The sequence below is a fragment of the Plectropomus leopardus genome, chromosome 8 (assembly GCF_008729295.1).
Source record: "Plectropomus leopardus isolate mb chromosome 8, YSFRI_Pleo_2.0, whole genome shotgun sequence".
In the NCBI taxonomy this organism is placed as follows: Eukaryota; Metazoa; Chordata; class Actinopteri; order Perciformes; family Serranidae; genus Plectropomus; species Plectropomus leopardus.
In genome coordinates this window covers 3,172,656-3,195,800 of record NC_056470.1, presented here as the reverse complement: position 1 = coordinate 3,195,800, position 23,145 = coordinate 3,172,656, and the positions used below count along the sequence as shown (strand labels likewise).

Sequence of the window (23,145 nt, the reverse complement as noted above, 5' to 3'; positions counted from 1 at the left end):
CACATCCAAACAGTACAGACTGCAGTATGTGTGTATGCATATCATGTATATATATGTACAAATATATAACATCGGATCGTCGCCTGTATTGTATTATAAATATTATATTATACATCACTATATATATATATATATATATATATATATATATATATATATATATATATATATATATATACCATTATTATTATTCTATCATTATTATTATATTATATTATACATAACATTGGTCATCAGACATAAAAATGTCAAGTGCTAATGTCATGTTGCCGATACTATTATTAATATTAGTATTATGGATATTATTACTACTATTATTATTATTATTACTACTATTATTAATACTATCACTACTATTATGTGTGCGATGCCTTCAAACTGATGTTATTACCATTATTAGTATTATATGTACACCTCTAAATATATTCCCCTTATTCTGCTGTCATCATTACCATGCTCATGTGTATCCTTGCCATCATCAGATTGCACCTTACCACTGCATTTGCACTACCTCAGTACTCTTTTGCACTACCTCAACATTCTATTTATTCTATTTTTATATATTTATGTTTATTTCTATCTTCTATTATTCTTCTTATTTTTCTGTGTATGTCTCTGTATGTCTTACGTGCCAAGCTGCTGTGACAACTAAATTTCCCTCCAGGGATCAATAAAGTCGTCTAAGTCTAAGTCTAAGTCTAAGTTATAGTATTCACACAGTTGCATCTGGAAACACTGAAAGCTGCCCAATACATCGCCAGTCTGATCTTAAGTCAGTAAGTCGCTACATAGAGGCTGATGTAAATTGCAACGGATGTCGAATCAGCTAATGCTGGGTCCAGACTTCAAAATATTTATGTCTGCAACACGGACATTGTGTCTGATCGGAGTCTTAAAGGACATACAGGAATCAGCTTCCAGGATCAAGAATGTAAACCAACAGTAGCAGTGTGTATGATATGTGTTCAGAAAAGCCGAAAAAAAAGAAAGAACTACAATTACTGTCATGTGGTTGGATGCTTCTGCTCACCAGTCAAGACACATTTGAAGTTTGCATCCATGTCTGTGAAAACACAGATGCTTCACACACGTCTTTACCCCCGGCAGTACAGATGATCTCTACAATCAGCACAGTTTCAAGAACAGTGTCACCAATTCACTATCTGACCAAATGTCCCCCCTTCTGTTTCTGAGATATGATGTTGAGTAATGAAAAGAAAGGTTTTTGCAGAACATTATGATGTCATGGTGAAGCTAACCTTTGGCATTTGGATATAAAATGTCATTACTTCATCATTTTATCCTATTGAACCATGTTTTGTGAGGTCACAGAAACCTTGACCTTTTTTGTGCCAAATATAAGGGCAATCCCTCACAGCCTTCTTGAGATATTGGATTCACGGGAATTGGACAGATGCAAGGTCACAGTGACCTTGAGCTTTGTCCACCAAACTCTACAAGGTTCATTATTAGGTCTAAGTGGACATTTGGGTCAAATTTGAAGAAATTCCCTCAAGGTGTTCCTAAGATATAGCTTTCACAAAAATGAGACAGATAAGGTCAGAGTGACCTTGACCTTTGACCATCAATATCTAATAAATCCTTGATTCCAAGTGGATGTTTGTGCTAAATTTGAAGAAATTCCCAAAAGGCATTCTTGAGATATTGTGTTCTCGAGTGTGGGACAGACGTATATGCAGATGGACGAATAACCCAAAAACAATCGTGTGTGGAAGAATGTAGACTGAAATGCCATTTCAGTTTTCAGTTTGTTACACCGGCTGGCATCTCTGCAGCGTGTGGTTGGGTGGGATCAGAAATGTGCTTTATTGCACCTGTAACCACACCCAACAGTATTGTGACAGGTCATGGACACCTGAAAGTCACTGCAGGAGAGAAGGAGACTTCGAGGAGAGAAGTCATACCCCTGAAGGTCAGAAAAAAAACCAGTTCCTCTTTTTCTGTATATATAAAACAAATTTTAAGAATACTGAATGATACTTGAGAATGTGGAATGACTGAAACTTGTGAATATTGTATAAAACCTGAAAATATGAAATGAATGAAACCCTAGAATATTGAATGAAACTTGAGAATATGAAATAAAACTTAAGAATATGGAATGAAAATTGAGAATATAGAATGACATTTTATAATATGTAATGAAATATAAGAATATGGAATGAAAATTGAGAATTCGGAATGAAAATTGAGAATATGAAATGATATTTGAGAATATGGAATGAAATTTGAGAATACAGAATGAAAATTGAGAATATGGAATGAAACTTGAGAATACAGAATGAAAATTGAGAATATGGAATGAAATTTGAGAAAATGGAATGAAAATTGAGAATACTGAATAAATGAAACTTGAAAATATAGAATGAATGAAACTTGTGAATATGGAATAAATAAAACACGAGAATATGGAATGAAACTTGAGAATATGGAATGAAATTTGAGAATATGGAATGAAAATTGAGAATATTGAATGACATTTGAGATTACGGAATGAAACTTGAAAAACAATGAAATTTTAAAAAGTAAGAACAAAACACAGTTTACAAACCTATAACTGAACAGGTGACAAACAATTAGATTTTTATATAGAATAAAAGCAATATCTATGAAATTTTTTCTTTGTTGTCAAAATATCTTGGGATATAGCACTCATGATGAAATACCATCCCAGCTACCTTTGTTCCCTGTTTGTCAATGGTTTCTGTGACGCCGGGAGGGAAGGGGCGGACACATGGTGTACGCGTGCCCCTTTACACATGGAGTACACGTGCCCCCGCCTCTCTGTGTTCCTCTCTGCTGCCAAGAGCTCGGATAAAGAAATCCGCGCCGATTTACCCTGAAATAGAACATTTTATGAAATGCACAAACATTACAAATAATAATCTTCAGTAACAACGGACTCTTATCATGATTAATGCCCCATTTGAAAATAAAAACAAAGCTTTAGCGCGCTCCTCCCCTTTGACCATAGCGGGATCTCCGCGAGCTCTTTCCTCTTTCCGCCAATCGGCGCGCGGCTGCAGAAAACAGCCCGCCCTCTGTTCTCTATGTGTACTCTGGAGCTGGAACATTTTGTTTGTGAAGGGAAAATAGTCCGTACAGCTGCACAGCGGTAGCATTTCGCTAGCTTTCTCATTTTAAACAGCAAAAGAGGTCCACATCGTTGACAGGCTGGCGTTTAACCTCCGCGAACATCGAGCAGGCAGACGGAAGGACGTCAAACTTTCTTAGTTTAGAGTTAAAGTAATGAACGATAAAACCATCCTCCCTTCATGCTTACTTTCAACAAAAAAGAAGTTATGGATATTTGCGACGGGAAGAAAAGGAGACAGGTAAGCGGCGGTGTGCGGGGCTGCAGGCGGAGCGTGGCCGTCAAGATGAAGCGGGATGTGGGGAAAGTCCTCCGCTCCCTCACGGTGGAGGACAACAACCGCGCGGAGCCCATGGACGAGGAAGAGGACGACGACTGCTTCTCCATTGGCTTCCTCCGGAATGACCGGCTGGAGCCCGCCGTAGCGGTGACTCCACGGTACAGCCTGCTGCGGGAGGTTGGCCGGGGAAGCTACGGGGTGGTGTATGAAGCTATAGCCCGGAAAACAGGGGCCAGGGTAGCGGTGAAGAGGCTCCAATGCGACGCCCCCGAAAACGTCGAGCTGGCTCTGGCCGAGTTCTGGGCCCTGACGAGCCTGGAGAACCGACACCAGAATGTGGTCCAGCTAGAGGAGTGTGTCCTGCAGAGAAAGGGCCTGGCCCAGAAGATGAGCCATGGAAACAAGAGGTCCAAACAGTACCTGCGCCTGGTGGAAACATCACTGAAAGGTACAGAGAACACTGCCATGTTTATTCCTTAGCTGCTAGCAGTACAGTTACACCAATACTACTAATAACGAAAGAAAATATACATATAAGAAAGCTCCAACATCAAATTGCATGTCTGTATGATTATAGCCCACTGAAGCAGTTAATAAGGTGGCAATGATTTTGCCAGTTAAATCCAGTTTTCAGGAGCTCTTGTATTAAAAAAGCTGAAAGTGTTCAGCTACACATTGGTTAAATGTCTCTTCAGCTTATGTAAACATGCACTGATGGTCTGTAGTTACTGACAGTAAGTGTCACCAAAAATAGTTTTGCTTTAATGGACACTCAGATGCATGCCACAGAATGATTAAAAATTGCTTAATACAGTTATTTCAGTCACTTTTTTCATATGAAGATTGTTTACATAAATGGTTTAGTTTGAATGACATGTAATTACACCTGTACAAACAAATGTGGGAAATTATCTAAATTATCTATAAATTCCTTTTATGATATTGAGGTTTATTGGCTTTAAAGGGCTTTTTTCAGTTAAAAGTAACCTAAATTCCTCCTGCAGCCCTCTCTCTCAGTGATGTTGCTATATGTTACCTATAGAAGGCACAGAGAGTACACTGTGTTTCCCTCAGCTCACAAGAGAACACAGTGTACTACTTGGCAGCATGTTAACCCATTGCTTGTTGAAAGAAATTTAAGACACTAAATAATGATTTTACAGTGTGATGTGGGATATTATTATGAAATACTGCAGCTTTATCTTCTGACAGCTACATTTTTTATTCTTTTCTCTGTGTATCATTGTTGTCATGATTCCAGTTTGACCTAGTTATCACTTCCTTTGTTATTGCTCAGCAAGGCTAATAGGAAAAGAAGATTGCAGCTGGTGAATATATCTTTATCAAATTTAAATTTAGCAATGCAATACCAAGGCTGACCTGTGCTGTTAAAAAATGAGAATTGCAACTGAATCAGTTTAAAGTATTTGCTTCTTTTCTTTTACTAGCCTGGCTGTTATGTAAGTGTGACCATTCTGGCTCTTGAAATGAAATATTAATCTGGAGATGACATCTTTTTGCAGCCATCAAACCAACAGAATGTTTGTAGGACTTGGATAACAACACAAAGGGCTTGTTTTTTAATCTAAATGTCCTCTTGTCTTTTGTCTCGGTCCACTTACCCTAGTTTGTAAAGTGTAAAGCCAAGTAGTCAACAGCTCACAGAGTGATGGTCAGGGCAGCTCAGTGTGGGGGAGCAGTGCAGTATTTGAAAGCCAGTTTTGCTGTCAATTTTGAGTTGTATAATATGATTTTATATGATAAATCTGAAACAGTAGACATGTAGAAATGCTATGTAAGATAACCAGTGTCTGATAGAGCCTGATTGATACGGTATGCTAAGAGCGGCATGTTGGCCGACAAGCAACAATAAATGTCAGTAGAGTAAAAATATGTTTGAGGTCATTTTAAAAACTTTTCTTTTCTTTCTTTTTTTTTTTTTTTTAAAAGCTAACTGTCAAGTTTGTTTTTATTCAGTTAGGACTCCTGCTGGCTGCATATCTTTGTTACTTAAAAATTTACAAGTCCGTTTACATGGACATGAAAAAACAGTTTATGATCTGGTTTTTCAAGTATCCAGTTCATGTGTCTGAGCATGTTAACACCATATTTCGTTTATGAGAAACCTGAATATGCTCGTTTGAGCTCTCTGAAAGAAACTGGGATGTATAGGGGGAGTATGAATAACTTGAGCTCTCTGGGATCAGGTAAACACCATATCCTGAATATGATCATAACCAGAATAGGCCTCATAAACAGACTGTTCATGTACATATCATTACACTCAATGTTAAGCGATTCATTTGTGATAGGCGATATGCAGAGAATATCAAATATCACAATACTTTTGACCAAATATCTCAATATTGATATTGCAATGATATTGTACAATTGTATATTGATACTTTCAAAAGATATTTACACAATGAGATTTTTTGACTAATAATCATCAATACTGTGGATATAATGACTAAGTGGGTAAAGGTAAATAACAGAACAGTCTGGTAAGTGAGCAAAATGAGACCCCTTTATTGTAATGCAGCCTTTAAAATCAGGAAAAGACAACACTTAGGATATTACTAATTACAAAAAATAAGATATCTAGTCTCATATAACAAGATTGATATAATATGAATATTTTACCATGTCCCAGTATCCATATAAAACTGTGTGTTTATTTAATGGAATGAATATCTGTCAATTTTATTAACTGATCTCATCATTTTGCTCAAAATCCAGTTTTGGTCTAACTTTAGTGTGCATTATTTACAATCCTACCAGAGCTTAGCCATTTCCAGGGCAAAAGTTGAAGAAGTGCTATTTCACAGCAAAAGTCATAGATTTAACTAATGTGCTTGTGTTTGAATTGTCATCTGCTCACTAAATTCAGTCAAACTATCGTTTAAGACTCCAGAAATTAATTGAGGGAGACCCTCATATTTAATGATGCCGAGCATGAACAAAGACATTAAAAACAATAAACAAGCAAACAAATAACAGCTAAAATAGAAATAAAATCATACAAAACAACAAACCAATGCTGGTCCTGCCTCACAGCAAATAGATCACAAGAGTAGATGTATCGGGATCCAAGTGGTTCACCACCTCGGCTGAACCTTAGATGCTGCGGGAGAGTTAGCTGAGAACAACAAGGCTTGTGAGCGTTTCAGACTAGTCTGCAAAGGTTTAAGGTTTGAAACCTAAAATGCAGCACTCTTTGAAGTGGTACAGATCACACTACTGTCTGTTGCATGCAATCACAAACCACTGAACATGGTTGTTGTTTCCTCGGGATGATTTCTTACCAACTTACCAAGAACCTTTAACTGCAGAAAATTATGGGGGACCATCAGTCAGAAATGAATTAGCATGTCAGATTTTGTGGTGAAATGGTAATGACAGGAGCACTGTACTTGACTTGTGTATCATACGTTGGGCTTGGAGTGTAGAGTGAGTGTTTTTACACTTGTTTTGGTCCTGTTATGAAGCACCACTGCTCTTAGCTTTAATGAACAGACTAAATGTTACAGTTTAACTGCTGTTATCTCACTAATCTGGTCAAATCTGTCCATTTTCAATCTGCACGCTGCAGGGGAGCGCATCCTGGGTCACCCAGCCGAGCCGTGCTACCTCTGGTTTGTCATGGAGTTTTGCGAGGGTGGGGACCTCAATCAGTACATCTTGTCCCGCCGACCTGACCCCCACACCAACAGGAGCTTTATGCGCCAGTTGACGAGTGCAGTCGCTTTTTTACACAAGAACAACATCGTCCATCGTGATCTGAAGCCAGACAACATTCTCATCTCCCAGAAATCTGGCTCACCTGTTCTCAAAGTGGCCGACTTTGGCCTCAGTAAAGTTTGTGCAGGCATGAACTCCAAAAACATGGAAGAACACCCTGCAGCGGGAGCGGGCGGCAGAGGCAGCAACCAGAACAACATCATCAACATTAACAAGTTCTGGTTGTCATCAGCTTGTGGCTCGGACTTCTACATGGCCCCTGAGGTGTGGGAGGGCCACTACACAGCCAAAGCTGACATCTTTGCCCTGGGCATCATCATCTGGGCGATGATTGAGAGGATCACTTTCATTGATGCAGAGTCCAAGCGTGAACTGCTGGGCACCTATATACGGCAGGGCACAGAGATTGTACCTGTCGGGGAGGCTCTGTTGGAGAACCCCAAGATGGTTCTCCACATCCCTCAGAAGGCCAGGAGCTCCATGTCTGAGGGGGTGAAAAAACTCCTCCAGGATATGCTTGCAGTCAACCCTCAGGACCGACCAGATGCCTTCCAGCTGGAGGTGCGGATGGACCAAGTCACGTGTGCTGCGTGACAGCCCCCTAGTTCCCAAAACCTCCCCTTTTTTTACCCTAACCAGTCAAAGGAGGGACCCCTTTCCTTCCCAGGTAAGCTCCACTTTCTTTATAATTCATTTACAGTCTTCCTATCTTTTAGGAATGCTATCTTTAAATCAGTTGTGTGCAACTTAAGAAGCTGCAGATTTTTAACCCAACCAAACCACACAACTGTTAATTTCACTGATTTAACCAGAGAGGAGGAGCAGTCACCAAAATGAGCTGCTGAACTGATTAGAGAGACTTAAAACCTGCAGGCTCCTCTGTGACACAGGACTCACCACCACTGGCTTAAAGGGAGCACTGACCGGTTTTGACCCAGGGCTGAAATCAGGTAATCTTCCTTTCAGCTGACACCATTAGCCTCTCATGTCCCGGTCACCGGCTGGAGCGTCCCTCATTGAACAGCCACTGGTGGTCAAGTCACTGTTTGCTTTGGTTTACTACATGTTGGTGTGTGCTTCAGAAATGTCCTTTTACTGCTCTTCTCTGCTACAATGACGAAAGAAGATATCTTTTGTTTATTTCAGTAGGCCGACTGACTTTAGCACAGTTCAAGTGAGAAATTTCAGGATTACAACTAGGCAAAGCATGAGTGTTCGGCCTCTTTTATTCCTTTTATCATGACACAGACCCAGTAACATCTAGCATGAGTTCTAAGAGGTCAAACTGGAACTGGATAGTGCCTGATATTTTATAACTATATATTTCCATTGTTCAAGGAAAGCATAATTACAATATTTTTTTACAATCTGCATTAGGCTTGGGTGGTATGCAATATTTCATGCTTTCATACCTTCCTGAAATTTCATCGGGGTATATAGTTAAAGCGCGACTTACTTTCAGCTCTTCAGACTAATACACAATAGAAATCTACAAAATGTTAAGAAAAGTAATATTCTCACACCTATTTTCCTTATTAAACAGAGAAATACAACTGTACACCTTTTGAATTCTACTTTCTCTCAGTTATGGAAGGCTTACTTGCGTTGTTAGCTCATCATAAAACACACTTCATTCAAACTCAACAGAAACAAAATAAAACTCACCTACATTGTCTTGTTACTCTTGCTAGTATCTAGTTAGTAAGTCCACTGTTCCACCAATCACCATTCTCCAAGTTAGATGTCAAAAGCATGCTGTTATTCCCCACAGTCTGTCTCTGTCTGCTGGCCACTGGCTGTTTACAGTCCTGTAACTTCTCCCTCAACCTTTGGGTGCCGCTGTGTCTGTCAGATCAGCTGCCTGTTTTACCCGTAGAGACCGGGGACTGAGCTCTGGTGGCTTGAAAAACATACCTTCAAGATTTCTTAATACCTGGCATACTGTAATACTGTGATACCGCCCAAGCAGAATCTGCATCAAAGTTTTGTAATTTTGTTCAACATTTCTAGTAATCACGATGACTGTGTTTGTTCAACAAAAGCAACTGTTGAGATGTGGGAACATGACAACATCACTACAGCAAAGTCCAGCGGGTATTTGGAGGTAAAACTGACACTGTAGCAGTTTGTAAACTGTCATGGATGTTACAACCATTGACTGGATATAAAGATGGATGGACAAAGTGTCTCTTTGACTGACAGGATGTTCAGGAACTGGCTGTGGTGGACAGAGAACTAAACTACTGCTGACTTTAACTCAGCATGTTTAACATAAGATACGAACATTTGATGGCAAAAATCATTGGTCCATTTGAAAGGTACAGGTTATAATTAACCAATATCCAAAGAGTGGCTGTGAAGTAACTTGAAACAATGGGAAAGTTGTGGTCTGGGAAGGTTTTAATGTCCAGCCGTTTGTCCGTGCTTATGGAACACTCTGGCGCATCAAGTATTCATCAGTGAACTTAGTATAGCGTTATTATTACTAATGGGAATGACGGACAAAACTGACGAATAAAACTTAAGTTGTTATAAACTAGAACTATCCTTTGTCCTTAAGTATCCTCACCACAAGACGTGCTAGCCTAGTCCCTTCACTTTAAATATAGTTCCTAAGCTTGACTGCTGCTCCTGATTTCTGCCAAAGCTTCCTACGTCAGCGGCGAGGAAACAGGATTAAAAAGAGTGAACGGACCTACTGCTCTGACATCAGTACAAAATTGAGCTATAGATTAAGTTAACAAGATGACTGACGTTGATAGGGTGCACAAGTTGTTGTTGTCGCAGTAAAAGTTAAAGGTAGCTACCAGGAGGTGTGTCAATGACATCGAGGGATGGAGAGGGCGGTGTAGGAGCAAAGCTATGTGAGCAGTAGGGAGGACGATTTTTTATTGGCATCGAAGCAGAGTACAACCTGGGCTTGAGGGCAAACAGCCTGGCTTTAAATGAAATACTAACAGTAAGGGTGTGTGTGTGTGAGTGTGTGTGAGTGTGTGTGAGTGTGTGTGAGAGTGTGTGAGAGTGTGTGAGAGTGTGTGAGAGTGTGTGAGAGTGTGTGTGTGTGAGAGAGAGAGAGAGAGAGAGAGTCAAACAGGAAGCCATGAGCTGAGACAGAGATGCATTAATAGTGAAGGATCTTTGGCATACATGAAGTTTTACTGGTTCACGCCTGTGAATGACATCTCATGAAAACAATGAATGCTGACATCTGTTTCTATCAATATCCTGACTGTTACATAAGTCACTAATACAGTCTGGCTCAGGCTTTCCCATCAGAAAATATCCTGACGAGTCACTTTTGATGAGTGCATCCCTACTTGCTGCTTGCTCAGTTATTGACTTGCATGTTTCCTCGTTGGCTTTGCAAGGAAGGCAATGCAGTTATTTGTCTCTAACCACTGATTAGATGTTTGGAATGAGTTTCCACATGTCCAGTTGCGTGAAGCCTCTTCATTCATACAGCTGTGGATTGTGAGAGATGACCTCTCAATGTTGCTGCTGCATCTTTTTTTCCAGAGTGAAGGAAATAGCAATGACTAACACATCTGTTAGCATGATATTTACTCCCATTAACTTCTTTTGGCTGAACAGACATTTTTGTTTTTGTCCTCATGGCAGTTTGAAGACTTTGGGTCATGGTGTGGAAAATTAATCAATCGATCTGTTCAGCATTGATCAGATCGATGGATGGGAGGAGCAGCTACAGCAGGATGAATGCAAACTTTTAGACCAAGAGCAGTCAATGGTTAGGTTTTATTTTGACTGTGCCTGACGTTCAGCTGCTCTGTGTGTGCCCAGAATATGCTCTGCACTCAGAGACTGGCGCAATGCATAACTGAACAGTATAAAATCAATGCGTGGCAGCAGAAGTTTTAATCGTGGTGGGCCTCCACAATAAAATAAATGTGTAGGAAACCTTACATACTGAAAATATTCTCTGATAAATGAAGGGTAAAAGGTAAGTAATGAAGTAATGTGGGATTATGGGAGCTGCTGTCTTTGTTGTTAAACAACCATAAAGAAACATGTTTATATCTCTTTAAAAAATCACCATTTGTGATAATAGTCTATGTGACGTGACTGAAAGCACAGCCACGGATGAATGTTTTATTCACACTACGTTTAATCATGTACTTTCACTGCTTTACCTTGCCATCAGACAACTCTTTCTGTTTGGGAACTGAAGCTTTTATCTATGCTTCCTTCAAAGCCAACAGACTGCAAAAACTGTTATTTTACCTCAATTACTTTGTTTGTTTTATTGTGTGACTTAAATGAATCCAAACTAATCCTTTAAAACACCAAAGTCATGCATTAGTCATACACATTAGCTTGTTCTCTGGCATGAGCCATTTGTCACAGTAGCACATTGTAGTTGCCGGATCAGTATTGAAATATCATATCAATAAATTAGTCCTTCACTGAATTTGTGTGTTGCAAAATGGCATGCAATTATTTACGTTTGAGTAAAATTCTGTGACACTGTATGATATACATTGACATGTCATCTGGTGTTTCCCGTGTTTCCATTGAAATTAGAACAACTGGAGGGGTTAAAGAGGATTTGATGCCACTGACAGGTGATAGAATGGAAAGCTCTGTTTATTGAATAAAATGACTGGTTTTTATGGATTTGGACAATGTTAGAAACATTTTGGATAATGTAGGTATACAACTCAAATTAAGATACACAACATAGACATTTTAAGGCGGAAATGTTACATATTGTGTCTTCAGTTATGTCCTAAATTCACTAGCTCATCATTTTGGATGTCAGATTAGAATTGCCATAACCCCCCCCCCCCCCCCCCAAAACAAACATGCCTACTCAGCAGGAAATAACTTTAGTGACAGTGTAGGAAAAGTGTCCCTGTAAGAAGTTGATTATTTCGGTTTGCTAATTAGAGCGGAAACTCCTTGTTGCACATCAATCAGCTGCTGAATGCATGCTCAGTGACCCGAACCGTCCGTCTGTTTATTTGAACTTGAACCCTCCATTGACCAGGACTAAGCTCGGCGTTTGTTCGACAATTAGTCCTCCAATCCTACGATCATTCTTAACCCCTTATTATAAGCCGCTGCCCGGAGACCCCACCCCCTCGCCCTGTCATGTAACCCCTCTCAGCTCCCAGCTGTCAGCAGGACAGTCTCCGAAGGTTGTTGCGTGCAAGTCCGCTGCTGCAGATTGGCCTCGTTCTCCTGCGGCTGGTGTGTTATGCAACAGGCCCACAATGCTGCACTGGTTCAATTGGAAGTGTCATCTGTTGGAGGGAGGGATTAGTGGCTGTAAACACAGAGGGAGGGGGGCGGGCAGTTGTGTATTTATGTCAGGAACAGGTTAACTAAGGGGGCAGCTGATGATAGCACAGTGACGATACTCACATCACTGATGGGATTTAACACGCACACAATCTCTAGGCTGATGGGATGATATATGGCACTCATATTGTCTTTTTTGGGAATCTATGGGATTTGGTCCTGTCAGTTTGGGGATAGATAATATACAGTTTGATGATTTTTACTATTGATTAAGGCACCAACAATTTTTTGGTCCAAATTAATTCAAAATTTCATCAACAAAAAGCCTAAAAAGAATGACAAATGCTCATCAGCAGGTCTCAAAGTGATGTCTGTAGCTGGTTGGCTCAGTCAGACCATTTTAGTACCCAAAGCAATTATTACATTAATATTGATAGAACATAAAGAGAAGTCACCATTCCTCAACACTACAGATGTTTCAACAACCTAATCATTGTCACTTTATTTTATAAATGGCTTTCATGATCAAAATTGCCTTTGAAAAAGTTTCTCATGGTTTATTGTTAACAGAATTATTTGACTCAAGAGCTATAGCAGAGCAAAAATAGTGATAATGATGATAAAAGTTGTTTTTCACTTAATATCTCAGGATGCTCGATATTGAATTTTTTGCTAATATCCAGTGTGCCAATGAAAACAACTAATTTGGCCAATAACTGATATCCACATTTTCCCCATCTAATATAGCGATCAGCAAGTGTCTTCTGTAGTGGAATTAACATTATGTTATGCATACTCTTGTGATGGCCCACCAGCAAATGGAGACATGAAAACAATGCTTTTCAATGTATGTGATATTCATTCATTATGCAAAATAAGAAAAATAATTCAACTTAAAGTTGATGTTTTGTACATGTTCACTTTGTCAATTAAAAAAAAAAACCAGTTTTGTGATATCGACAGAAATCGGCATGTTGGTCTATTCAGATGTTTCATTTGAAAGCCAATACCTGCCGATGACTTGCCGATATTATCGTGCTCCCTTTTTTTATGTTTATACAGCCTGGCTAATATTTGATTATGGGGGTGATAACTGCAGGGTTTTCCACACATTCATGTATTTGTGGCAGCCCGCCACGATCAAAACATCTTGGAGCTGGACTTTTTATAGGTGCACTATTTGTAATACAGTTCAGTTAATTATGGCCTTACAATCTCTGACTACGGAGCGTACTCTTGGCAGAGACGGAGCAGTAAAACGTTAGGTGCAGTGAAACTTTACAGTTCATTGTGCTTGGTCCAAAAGTTTGCATACCCTCGCCTCTCTGCAGCAGCTCTTGTCACACATCATCTCACCGCATTGATTGTTCAAATATCCATTCCGCAACTCAGACTCCTCAACCTGCTACTTAGGCGAAAAAGAACTCAAGATGAGTTCCAACTGCGCTGCGTTCACAGACCTGCAAAAACATCTGAGTTTAGAGAGGGGACACAGATTGATAAAAAAAGGCGCACACACACAAGGAAATAAAATGCTGAAATAGTGATTTAATTCTGTAAGGCCGTTATGCTCAGTGATTTGTATTTAAAATAAGAGACTATAGAGAAGATGTTGTGGTGTGTTATGTAACAATATATATAAAAATCATTTGAAACAGTGTTTGGGCAAATGCTGAATATTTCATGACATGGATTAGGATTGGGAAATCCCTCTAAAATGTGTATTTTCAGCACCATATCAAATCCATGTGTATGTCTGTTCAGAGGGACATCCCCCTGGCCATTTCTCTCTCCATCCTCCCTTCCTCCCTCTCCTCCTCTGCTGGACAATGAGAGTGCTGCTCTGGGTTCACGGCTTATAGAGGCTTGCGTCTGGAACATTTTGTCCTCTCAGTGCCTGCCAGCTATTTACAGGCGTTACTCTGGGAATCCTTTTTGACTTCACTGACAGCATGAACAGGCTTTTTACAAGTTCAGGCATTTCCAGGGTGTTGTCCTCATGCTTCCACATACTGTAAAAAACATATTGATGCCTTCAAGCAGGGTTGAGGATTTTCTCTTGCATGTATCTTCCAACTTATCTGAAAGCAACTCACATTTTAAACAAAGCCAGTAGGGTCTGAGAGAATGATGATCATGCTTTCTGAAAGGAAATGAAGTGGTTTGGACAGCAGTTTGAAGGCAGGGTATGCTATGTTCTGTTTTGGCTCTGTCAGTGGGGGGTATTACGGAGGGACTGAGAAATGCCAGAGGGAGGCTACCTTTTATGAGATTTCGGGGGTGGGTGTGATGAGCGCATTGGTGTTCTTATGCAACATGCTTGTAAAAGTGAGCATTCAGTGGCAGAAAAGCTTGTAAATATTTCCTAGGGGCCCTCAGGGTTCAGAGAACTGAGTTCTTACACAAATGATCCGGGTGGAGCACCAGTTTGTGTTCGTGTTCATATTCAAAAGTTGAATTGGAGATAAAGACGAAAGTTATCTGACCTATCTTTATTTTTAAGTATTTGTGTGTAAAAATCTTACAATTCATGATGCACCTTTTAAAGTGCAGGACTGCCTGTCATCCCAAAGTGCTCTGCAATAACACGGATCCACATGTATTTTCCACTCGGCTGTCCCCATTCATGGTGGCTGTGTTGGATCTAATAGGCTCTAAACCCTTCACACCGTGATAATCTCCTCACAGTCTGCGCACCGTCTACTGTAGCACAGCATCTGAACTGACTGCAGGTGTTGTACGTGGTAATATTTTGGCTTTGTAATGGATTCTCCTCAGTGCTGTGGTTCGACTGTTGTGTTAACAGTTCATATTGTTTGAAGGGTTCTACAAGTGCTGACAGGGTTCATTTGGACCTGTAAATAATAAATGAAAAGAGACAGAGTCATCATCTGATGTGGAAAGCAGGGAGTGGTCTCCTCCCTCTGATATTTTGTTAAAATCTTTGAATTTGCTTTGTCACTGTTGTTTTTGACTGTGCGCTCTGCCCTGTGACAAAATGAGAACTTCAAGATGGCAGAATTAGCCAAATTATGCAGAAGGTGGAACAAACGAACAGTGAAAAAAAACAACGTGGACCTACTCTGGATAACTGTTCATGACAGAGTTACACTTCTCTTTTATTGCAAACTCTGTTTAATTAGAAAGTTCTGATTGTCATCCCAAGCCTTGAAATGTCATTATTGGTTTTGTCCACTCCACTGCTTATTAAAGGTGATCATCATATGGTACTCTGTCCAACTCTAGATCTGCTTGGAGTGCTTCTTTGCACGAAGAGGAACTTGGAGGCACGCACCTAAACTTATGTAATGAAACGTTTTTTGTGAATGCCAGCCAAGTGCAGTGTGTTGTTTTGCGTGCCACACAGCCACAAAACCACCTCTCTTAAAACGGCAACACTCCCTCTCCAGCTGGTTAACATCGAGAGCTGCCACAGTGTCCTGTGCTTTCAAGAAACCAGCCCACGCCACTTCCCCAAAGATACCGGTCTCTACTGGTTTTTTACGAGGTAGTCTGCTTTTGGGTTATGCAACAACAAATAGCGGGCATTGTGGCTGAGGAGGCAGCAGGTCTAAGTTTGTCCAGGACCTGCGGCTATGACATCCGCCGTGTTTCCTCGTCTTGCTAATTTATGAAGCAGTAATAACTCCAACAGAGTAATAAGCAGAAAAACGATATGCTGACTTAAGCGGCAGTTTGACCAGAAGTTTTTTTTTATTGTTTATGTAAGGTTTAAAGTGTTTAGCATTCAGCAGCAGTCAGAGCACAGATTGCTGACTGACTGGACTGTCTGATTGTTCTAAATACAACAACAACAACAAAAAAGCCCAGTCTCATAAAATGTATGAAGTGGAGAGGAACTCAGGACTAACAGCCCATTACTTTGTGGTGGGCACAAAATGTGTTAAAATTTCATTGTGGCAACATAAAAACAATGCCAGTGCAAAGACAATAAGGATTTATTTGTTCTGGTGTAAACACAAAGTATAATGAGCAAGAGAGTCCATGTAGGGAAGTTGGGAGTGGTGGTGGATGGGTAAAATAAAGAGGGACTTTCAACAAGGAGACTGCTGTTTGTGTCCTGTGTGAAACCAAAAAGCAGCAGAGTTTCATGATTTTACAGTATTCATGACCACACAAAGTAAAGTATCTTTTGCTCAGTGGGATGTTAATCAAAATCTGGCTGATGATCAGCTTATGACTGCTGTGGGCCAGCAAAATCCAGACACTTTTGACAAGACCACAAATGCCTTATACTGTCAGAATTATGTGCACCACTATTCCCCCTTTACATGCTGTCTTTAGACAGCAAGACATATGGACTGGTTAGTTTAAAGCACACTGGGACCTTAATGCATTGAGAATGTAATGAACAGCTGGCCAGACTATATGTGTCTCTGGAAGAAAAATGTGGATCCTTGAGGGGGCGATTTGAGGTTAGTCAAACAGCTGCCTGAGCAGTGACATACATCAGTCTAAGGTACAGGCTGTCCACACCAGGGACGTCTTCATCCGGCTTCTTGACCATGTTGCTGCTGATGGCATCATTCAATTCCTGCAGTGCATTTTTTGAATTTCCATCAGTCTTGTGTCCTTATGGCTCCCAACAAGGGCAGTCCATCCAGTGCAACAGCTTGATCTGGGATGTTCGGGGTTAACCATGTCTCTGTGAAGATGTGCGCAGAGCAGTCTCTGATTTTCTTTTGCTGAGTGAGCCTCAATCAAATCTTGTTTACTTTATTCTCCTTTGACTGGACATTAGCCAGAAGAAGGTTTGGTAGAGGAACAGCTCTCGGTCCAAGTCGGCTCAGCCTCGCCCTGATGCCGACTCTCCTCCCTCTCTGGCGCTTTCGGTTTTTAGCTAGCTTTAACTAGCTTTTCTGCGCATGCCATATGTGGGGATCCTCTCACTGTCTGCTGCATTCAGTCCAAACCTCACACAACTTTTCCTGATATTGATAAGAGCTTCTCGATTGTAGAAAAGTTATGCTTCAGCAGAAGGGGCCATGGTGTTAAAAAATAGAAAAATATAGCAAAAATGTAGCAAGGAGCTACAGGCTGCTGCGTCATCATAGCCTATAGGCTATAAACCTGACTGCTTTAGTGCATTATTCGCTGATATTATGAATTATAAAGGCAAAAGAATGCCATTTATGTTAATTACAACCCTGGCGACCCATCTCAGACAGCTACGGGTAAGTTTAGGCCACAAGACATGTCAGTAGGTGTCACACATCACACCATCTTGCCCTTCCAGGCCCAGGAGCAAAAAACACTGTCTGCCCTTTCTATCTAGTGTCCTTACAACCAGCATTCACTGCATAGTCATATGACCTCGCTGACACACATGCATTTGTGGTGGGTGTTATCTGCATTTAGCTCCATCACCCTCTCACTATTCCCTCCAAATGGAGCCCTATGCAGTTGCTTAAGCAGCGTGGTATGCTTCTTCAGCTCCCTGTCTGTGGTTGAGACTCATAGAGAGGATTTTCTAAAACATCATCTTGCATAAAAGCACTGTGAAGCTCTGCTGTCAGAGGAGTGCAGTGGCATCATTCTACAGTGAGTGGCTCGTCAACACTTTTCTTGTGCTTTGTACTGTGAGAAAATTAATGTGAATTCCTTCCTCCCTTCCTTATGTTATATTGATATTATATAAAAAAATTATGTTGTCAGTTGTCAGTGCTTTTCAAGCCTTTTTCAGGTCATTTCCATGTTTTTTGCTTTCCAACAATGTATATGCCAAATAATATGCCATATACCCCGTACAATGTCAGGAAGATTTGAAGGTATTGGAAAAAAAAAAGATACAGCCCATGCCTAATACGTATCCATCCAGATTTAAGTATGGTTCCACCGTAGTGTATCGTCAAGTATGGGAGGCATGCTTGTAAAATGTGCGTTCAGAGAGTTCACACAGGTACAACATTCCCTCACAGCTGCTCTTGTAAAAACAAGTGCTGAATGCTGAGGCATTAGAGCCACGTCAGCGAGCTGAGACAGACACCTCAGGGCACCATCAACTCATCAGCTGCTCTTTACAACAACACTGATTTTAAAGAAGAATTTTGTCAGAGTATGATGACAAATGAAAGAAAAACATGTCTCATGTCAGGGATGACTGGACTTTCTTGCGTGTCCAGAGCTCGGAGATAAACAAAGGAGATTAAATGAGTGAGCGGTGTCCTCAGTCAACCCCCGGACCAGGACACAGATCGATAGTGCCGGGCTTTTAGCTCGTCAGGATGCTTTATGTCCTGACAGCTCTGCATGGATGTTGGAGTGATCTGAGAGGGAACCTAGAAGTTCTCAACTCAAAATGAAGAAGAATTTTGTGTCATCATATCTGAATGACTTTTTCATTTTTTAGAGCACGCTTTCTTTCCAATAACACCACATTAGGAACAGTGTACTGTATTTTTACTGTACACATGTGTGGGATTAGAAGTGCTCAACCTTAGCAGTGACATAAGCACATCATCCCTTATTCAGCATCTCCAACATGCATACTTCCTGCTAAGCTGACCCACTTGTGTTCATACCATGTGCTGTGAGGTTATGCAACCTATGAGGAGAGGAACAAACCCCTGTTAGCTGTGGCACGCCAGTTGCTGGGCTATTATTTGAGCACAGCACTCAGCTAAACGCTGACATATCTACAGGCAGAAAATACACACAGGTGTCAGGGTGTCATTTAGCTGCAGGTAGATGGAGAAGCAGTAACCAGTCACCCCATTATCATCAGCTACAGGTGTCAGTCACTATTTTCATTAAAATTCAATATGATATTGATTCACTGGACAATAATAGAAACAATAACTTTATTTAAATATCACATATAAAAGCAGATGTTTACAAAGTGCTTGAACAGACAAAGCAAAGGCAGGAACTCAGAGAATGATAAAATACAACAAACATGCCAAACAGAGAAAGGTCTAGAAAAGTCAAACAGAAATACCAGAACAAAATGCAAACACAAAAGAGCAACAAGAATAAAGCAAGTGAAAGTGATAAAACAGACAGATCCCAAAAGGCAGTTAAAGTACTAAATGAATAAAGTTTTAGAGCATCCAACAATAAAAGTCAATAAAAATAATCTAAGAAATACTATAAGAAGACGACATCACATCAGTGGGGACAAAACAAAGAGAGGAAGATAAAAACAGATGAATAAGAGACAGATGAACAAATAAAATAAACCATGAAAATTATGTTAAGAACAGGACATTAGAAGGATATGGATAAGGAAGAGAGATAAAAAATGAATAAATAAATAAGTAAATACGATTACAATATTTGTGGATTTCATAATGTCTGCAACAATAACATTTTGACTTGATTCAGTTCAGGGGTCTGCCTTGGATATGACATGATATCTGTCAATATCCTCTTTGTCTTTTTGGGCTGCTTACTATTATCTGCCTGGTGCTCCGCTGCTAACACCACCTTAATGCGTAGGAAGGAGGTGTGCTTTAGAAATGCATGATATTGGATTTTATGTCAATATCCGATATGCCAATAAATAACTCATTCTGCCAATAACTGATACCAATATACTGATGTATACACTTTTTGCCCACCCACTTTATGTAATTATCAAATCTCTTCTCTATTGGAATTAACATTATATTATTGTGATGGCTCGCCAGCAGATGGAGACATAAAATACAATGCTTTTCAGTGCATGTAATATTAATTTATTGTGCAAAATAAGAAAAATACCTCAACTTAGGGTTGATGTTTTGTACATGTTCACTTTGTCAATAAAAAAATGTATGTATTGGTTTGTCATATCGGCAGAAATCAGCATGTTGGCAGATTACGATATTTCATTTTAATGCCAATATCTGCTGATACCAATGATGTGCCGATATTGTGCTAATATAATATATTATATGTATTACTATTGACTTTATAATTTGGAGCTGGACTGTTCATAGTAGCACTATTTGTAATACTGTTCAGTTATTCATGGTCCAACAATCTCCGACTACAGAGTGTACTCTGGGCACAGACGGAGCAGTAAAATGTCAGGCGCAGTGAAACTTAACAGTTCATTTGCATACACTCGCCTCTCTGCAGTTGCTCCTGTCACACATCAATGTGTTATTCTCAGCTGTTGTAGAGTGAATTAATGAAGGCAGCAAACAGCCTTACCTTTATCCCCTTTTTTTCCAACTATGGTAACTAGTGCAGAATCATTAGCTTCCACACATGATGTCTGGGATGGTTGGGTGTTATTATACGGGGCCATAGAAGGCCCTCATACAGTGTTATTCTAACTTACAGGAATGATGATGAAAGCTCTAGAGTTAAAGCCTCATTTGCAGTTGTTTTTGTTTTCTTGCTGTTTCATGCTGACCTGCTTATACTTTGTGTCTCTGCAGCTTTGTTTACTACATGGACGTGGACGGAGATGGACAAAGGAAATGAGAGTACTGTGAAGAATCCACAATCATGATTTGAGCGGGAAGTGATGGACTGGCTAATGATTCCAAAACTCTTGGACAGGAACAGTATGCAAACCAGAACACAACAGTGTATTTCCAGCACCATCCAGTTCCACTCACTGTCACCATGGAGCTGGGGACGTGATCTGGTGGAGGACGTCAGTGTGTGAGCTGACTGGACGTGATAACATATGTGACATATGTTGTTTCATATTTGTAGATTTTTGTTCCCAACAGCCCCAGAGTAGGCCTGCTCTTCCTCAACATTTGTAATGTACTTGGCTGTGGCACAGGTAATGTCAGAGCATCATTTTACTGATGATAGTGTGTGAATGAACAACAGGTGACTCTACCAGCTCTTTGTTACGCTGCCTTGTACAACCTCGTGCCTTAAAGATGATTCACACTAAGTGCGATTGGATCCTAAAATAAAATAAAATGATACTGAAATTTAGAAAAACTTCAAATGAAGATACCATCATCAAAGATGTGGAAGCAGTGTCACATGTATGCTCATGTAAAGAAGATTTACATGGATATTTCGCAGATCTGTGCCACACTCCGGAGGCAGAACAAATGTGAATATGTTTTCTCCGTTCTTTTCAAGGTGATGTACAGAATTCACACCGTAGAAGTAGCAGGCCTATATCAGCTCATACAATACTGTGCTATTGTAACCAAACAGTATCCAGCAGGGAATTGACATTGGTTTTATGTAGACATTTGTTCCTGTTGAATCCAAAGAGCAACTTTTGGACTAATTGTATATCTGTGTATCAGAGCTTAGTATGAGCATATTTACTAAATTAACGTATGACCAAGAAACAATCATGATCATTTGGTGGGCTGACAGCTGTTTTTTTTTTTTTAATTTTGTACTGAATGTTTTTTTACATTGAGGGTGAGTGTGGCATTTTAGGACTCCTTAAATTTAGAGACCACTTTGAATACAGTTCAAGATAAAAAGTCAATGGCTAACTTGGGATCATCAAGAGATTCTGAGCATCGATCTGTATGCTATCTGAGTTTAAAGGGTTCTGATTGGTGTGATATGAATATGGCTTAATGGGTCGATCTCTGGGAACAGCCTGGTACCTGAGCAGTATTGAGTAATCTGTGGCTGAATCTTTCATGAGTCTCTGATTTTGAGACTCACAGGAAATTTGAAGATTTGCCATCTGGAAATAATCCCCCAAAGCAGCCATGGGATACGCGTCCTCACTGTCCCTTTCTTCCTTCCTTCCTCTCTGTACTGAAGTGCTTCAAACTCTTTGCAGTCTCACGTTATGCTGTGTAAAACACATTCACGCAATCTCTCTGTGTTGTGAAAAATTGTGGCTAGTTTGTGCTGTGATTTATGACAACTGATATACATGTGCACCCTGGGGTTTAACAAAAACGTTGAGACACATTACTGATCCACAGGTAAGATGGTACTTGAAGCAACTAGGATTTCCAGGAAAATGTAAAGAACAAAATGCAAAAGTTCAAACACACAGCATTAAAACTCATAATGGTTAACCCTTTGAAATCTGAACAAACTGGTTGGTTGGTTTGGTTTGATTTCTTTGGAAATAACATGAGGAAAAATGGCAATGACCAAACTAGCAAGAAATATCCCATGAATTTCAGGAAAAGTTGACCAGAGAATTACCTCAAAATTAGTTGGTAAAAAAGAAAAATATACAGAAAAATATACTTTAAAAAAAAAAGTAGGGACAAATCTCCAGAAACGACATTTATAATTCCTGTATTTTTATATTTAAAACTATGTAACAGCAGCACTTTTGGGGGATAATTTTCTTGTTTGTTCTTTTTTTAACTTATTCTTGCTATTTTTTAAGCCATGTCTTGTTAAGCTGTTCATTGCCTTCTCACCATGTTTTTGAAAGAAATCAAACCAATTTGTCCAGGTTGTTAAGGTATACCGTGTTGAGCCCGACAGAGGGCTTTAAAGGGTTTGCATCCTCAAGACCTTGAAAGCTCTGCTAGCCTTCATACTCCAACACAGACCAGAGAAAAGAGCAGAACCTCCCTCTGGTTCCATAGCTCTGTGTAGCATTGGGTTCAGTTGAGTGACTCAGCAGTAGTAGTAACTTTAAGGCATTTTGTAGTGTGGTCCTACCTCATTCTCAGCACTTTGAAACATCCCTATCTACCTTGACAGCCTCTTAGCATTTTCTTAGTTTCTGATAAAAGTAGAACATTGCTTGATTGGGATGGATTTTTACCTCAGACTCAAACTCTCCATCTTGAACCAACCACTGACTGACTCCTCTGTGTGGTATTTTGCTTAGCAA

The 23,145-nt window shown here is 40.0% G+C and overlaps 1 protein-coding gene across 1 annotated transcript; it reads left to right on the top strand.

Annotated features, from left to right (window-relative positions):
• Nucleotides 1-3,093: 3,093 nt before the first annotated feature.
• stk35 (serine/threonine kinase 35) lies at nt 3,094-22,546 on the top strand. The gene is made up of 3 exons (XM_042491736.1): nt 3,094-3,843; nt 6,988-7,803; nt 20,783-22,546. Exons 1-2 carry the CDS (start codon nt 3,297-3,299, stop codon nt 7,728-7,730), a joined length of 1,290 nt encoding a protein of 429 aa, XP_042347670.1. The 5' UTR covers nt 3,094-3,296; the 3' UTR covers nt 7,731-7,803; nt 20,783-22,546.
• Nucleotides 22,547-23,145: the final 599 nt, after the last annotated feature.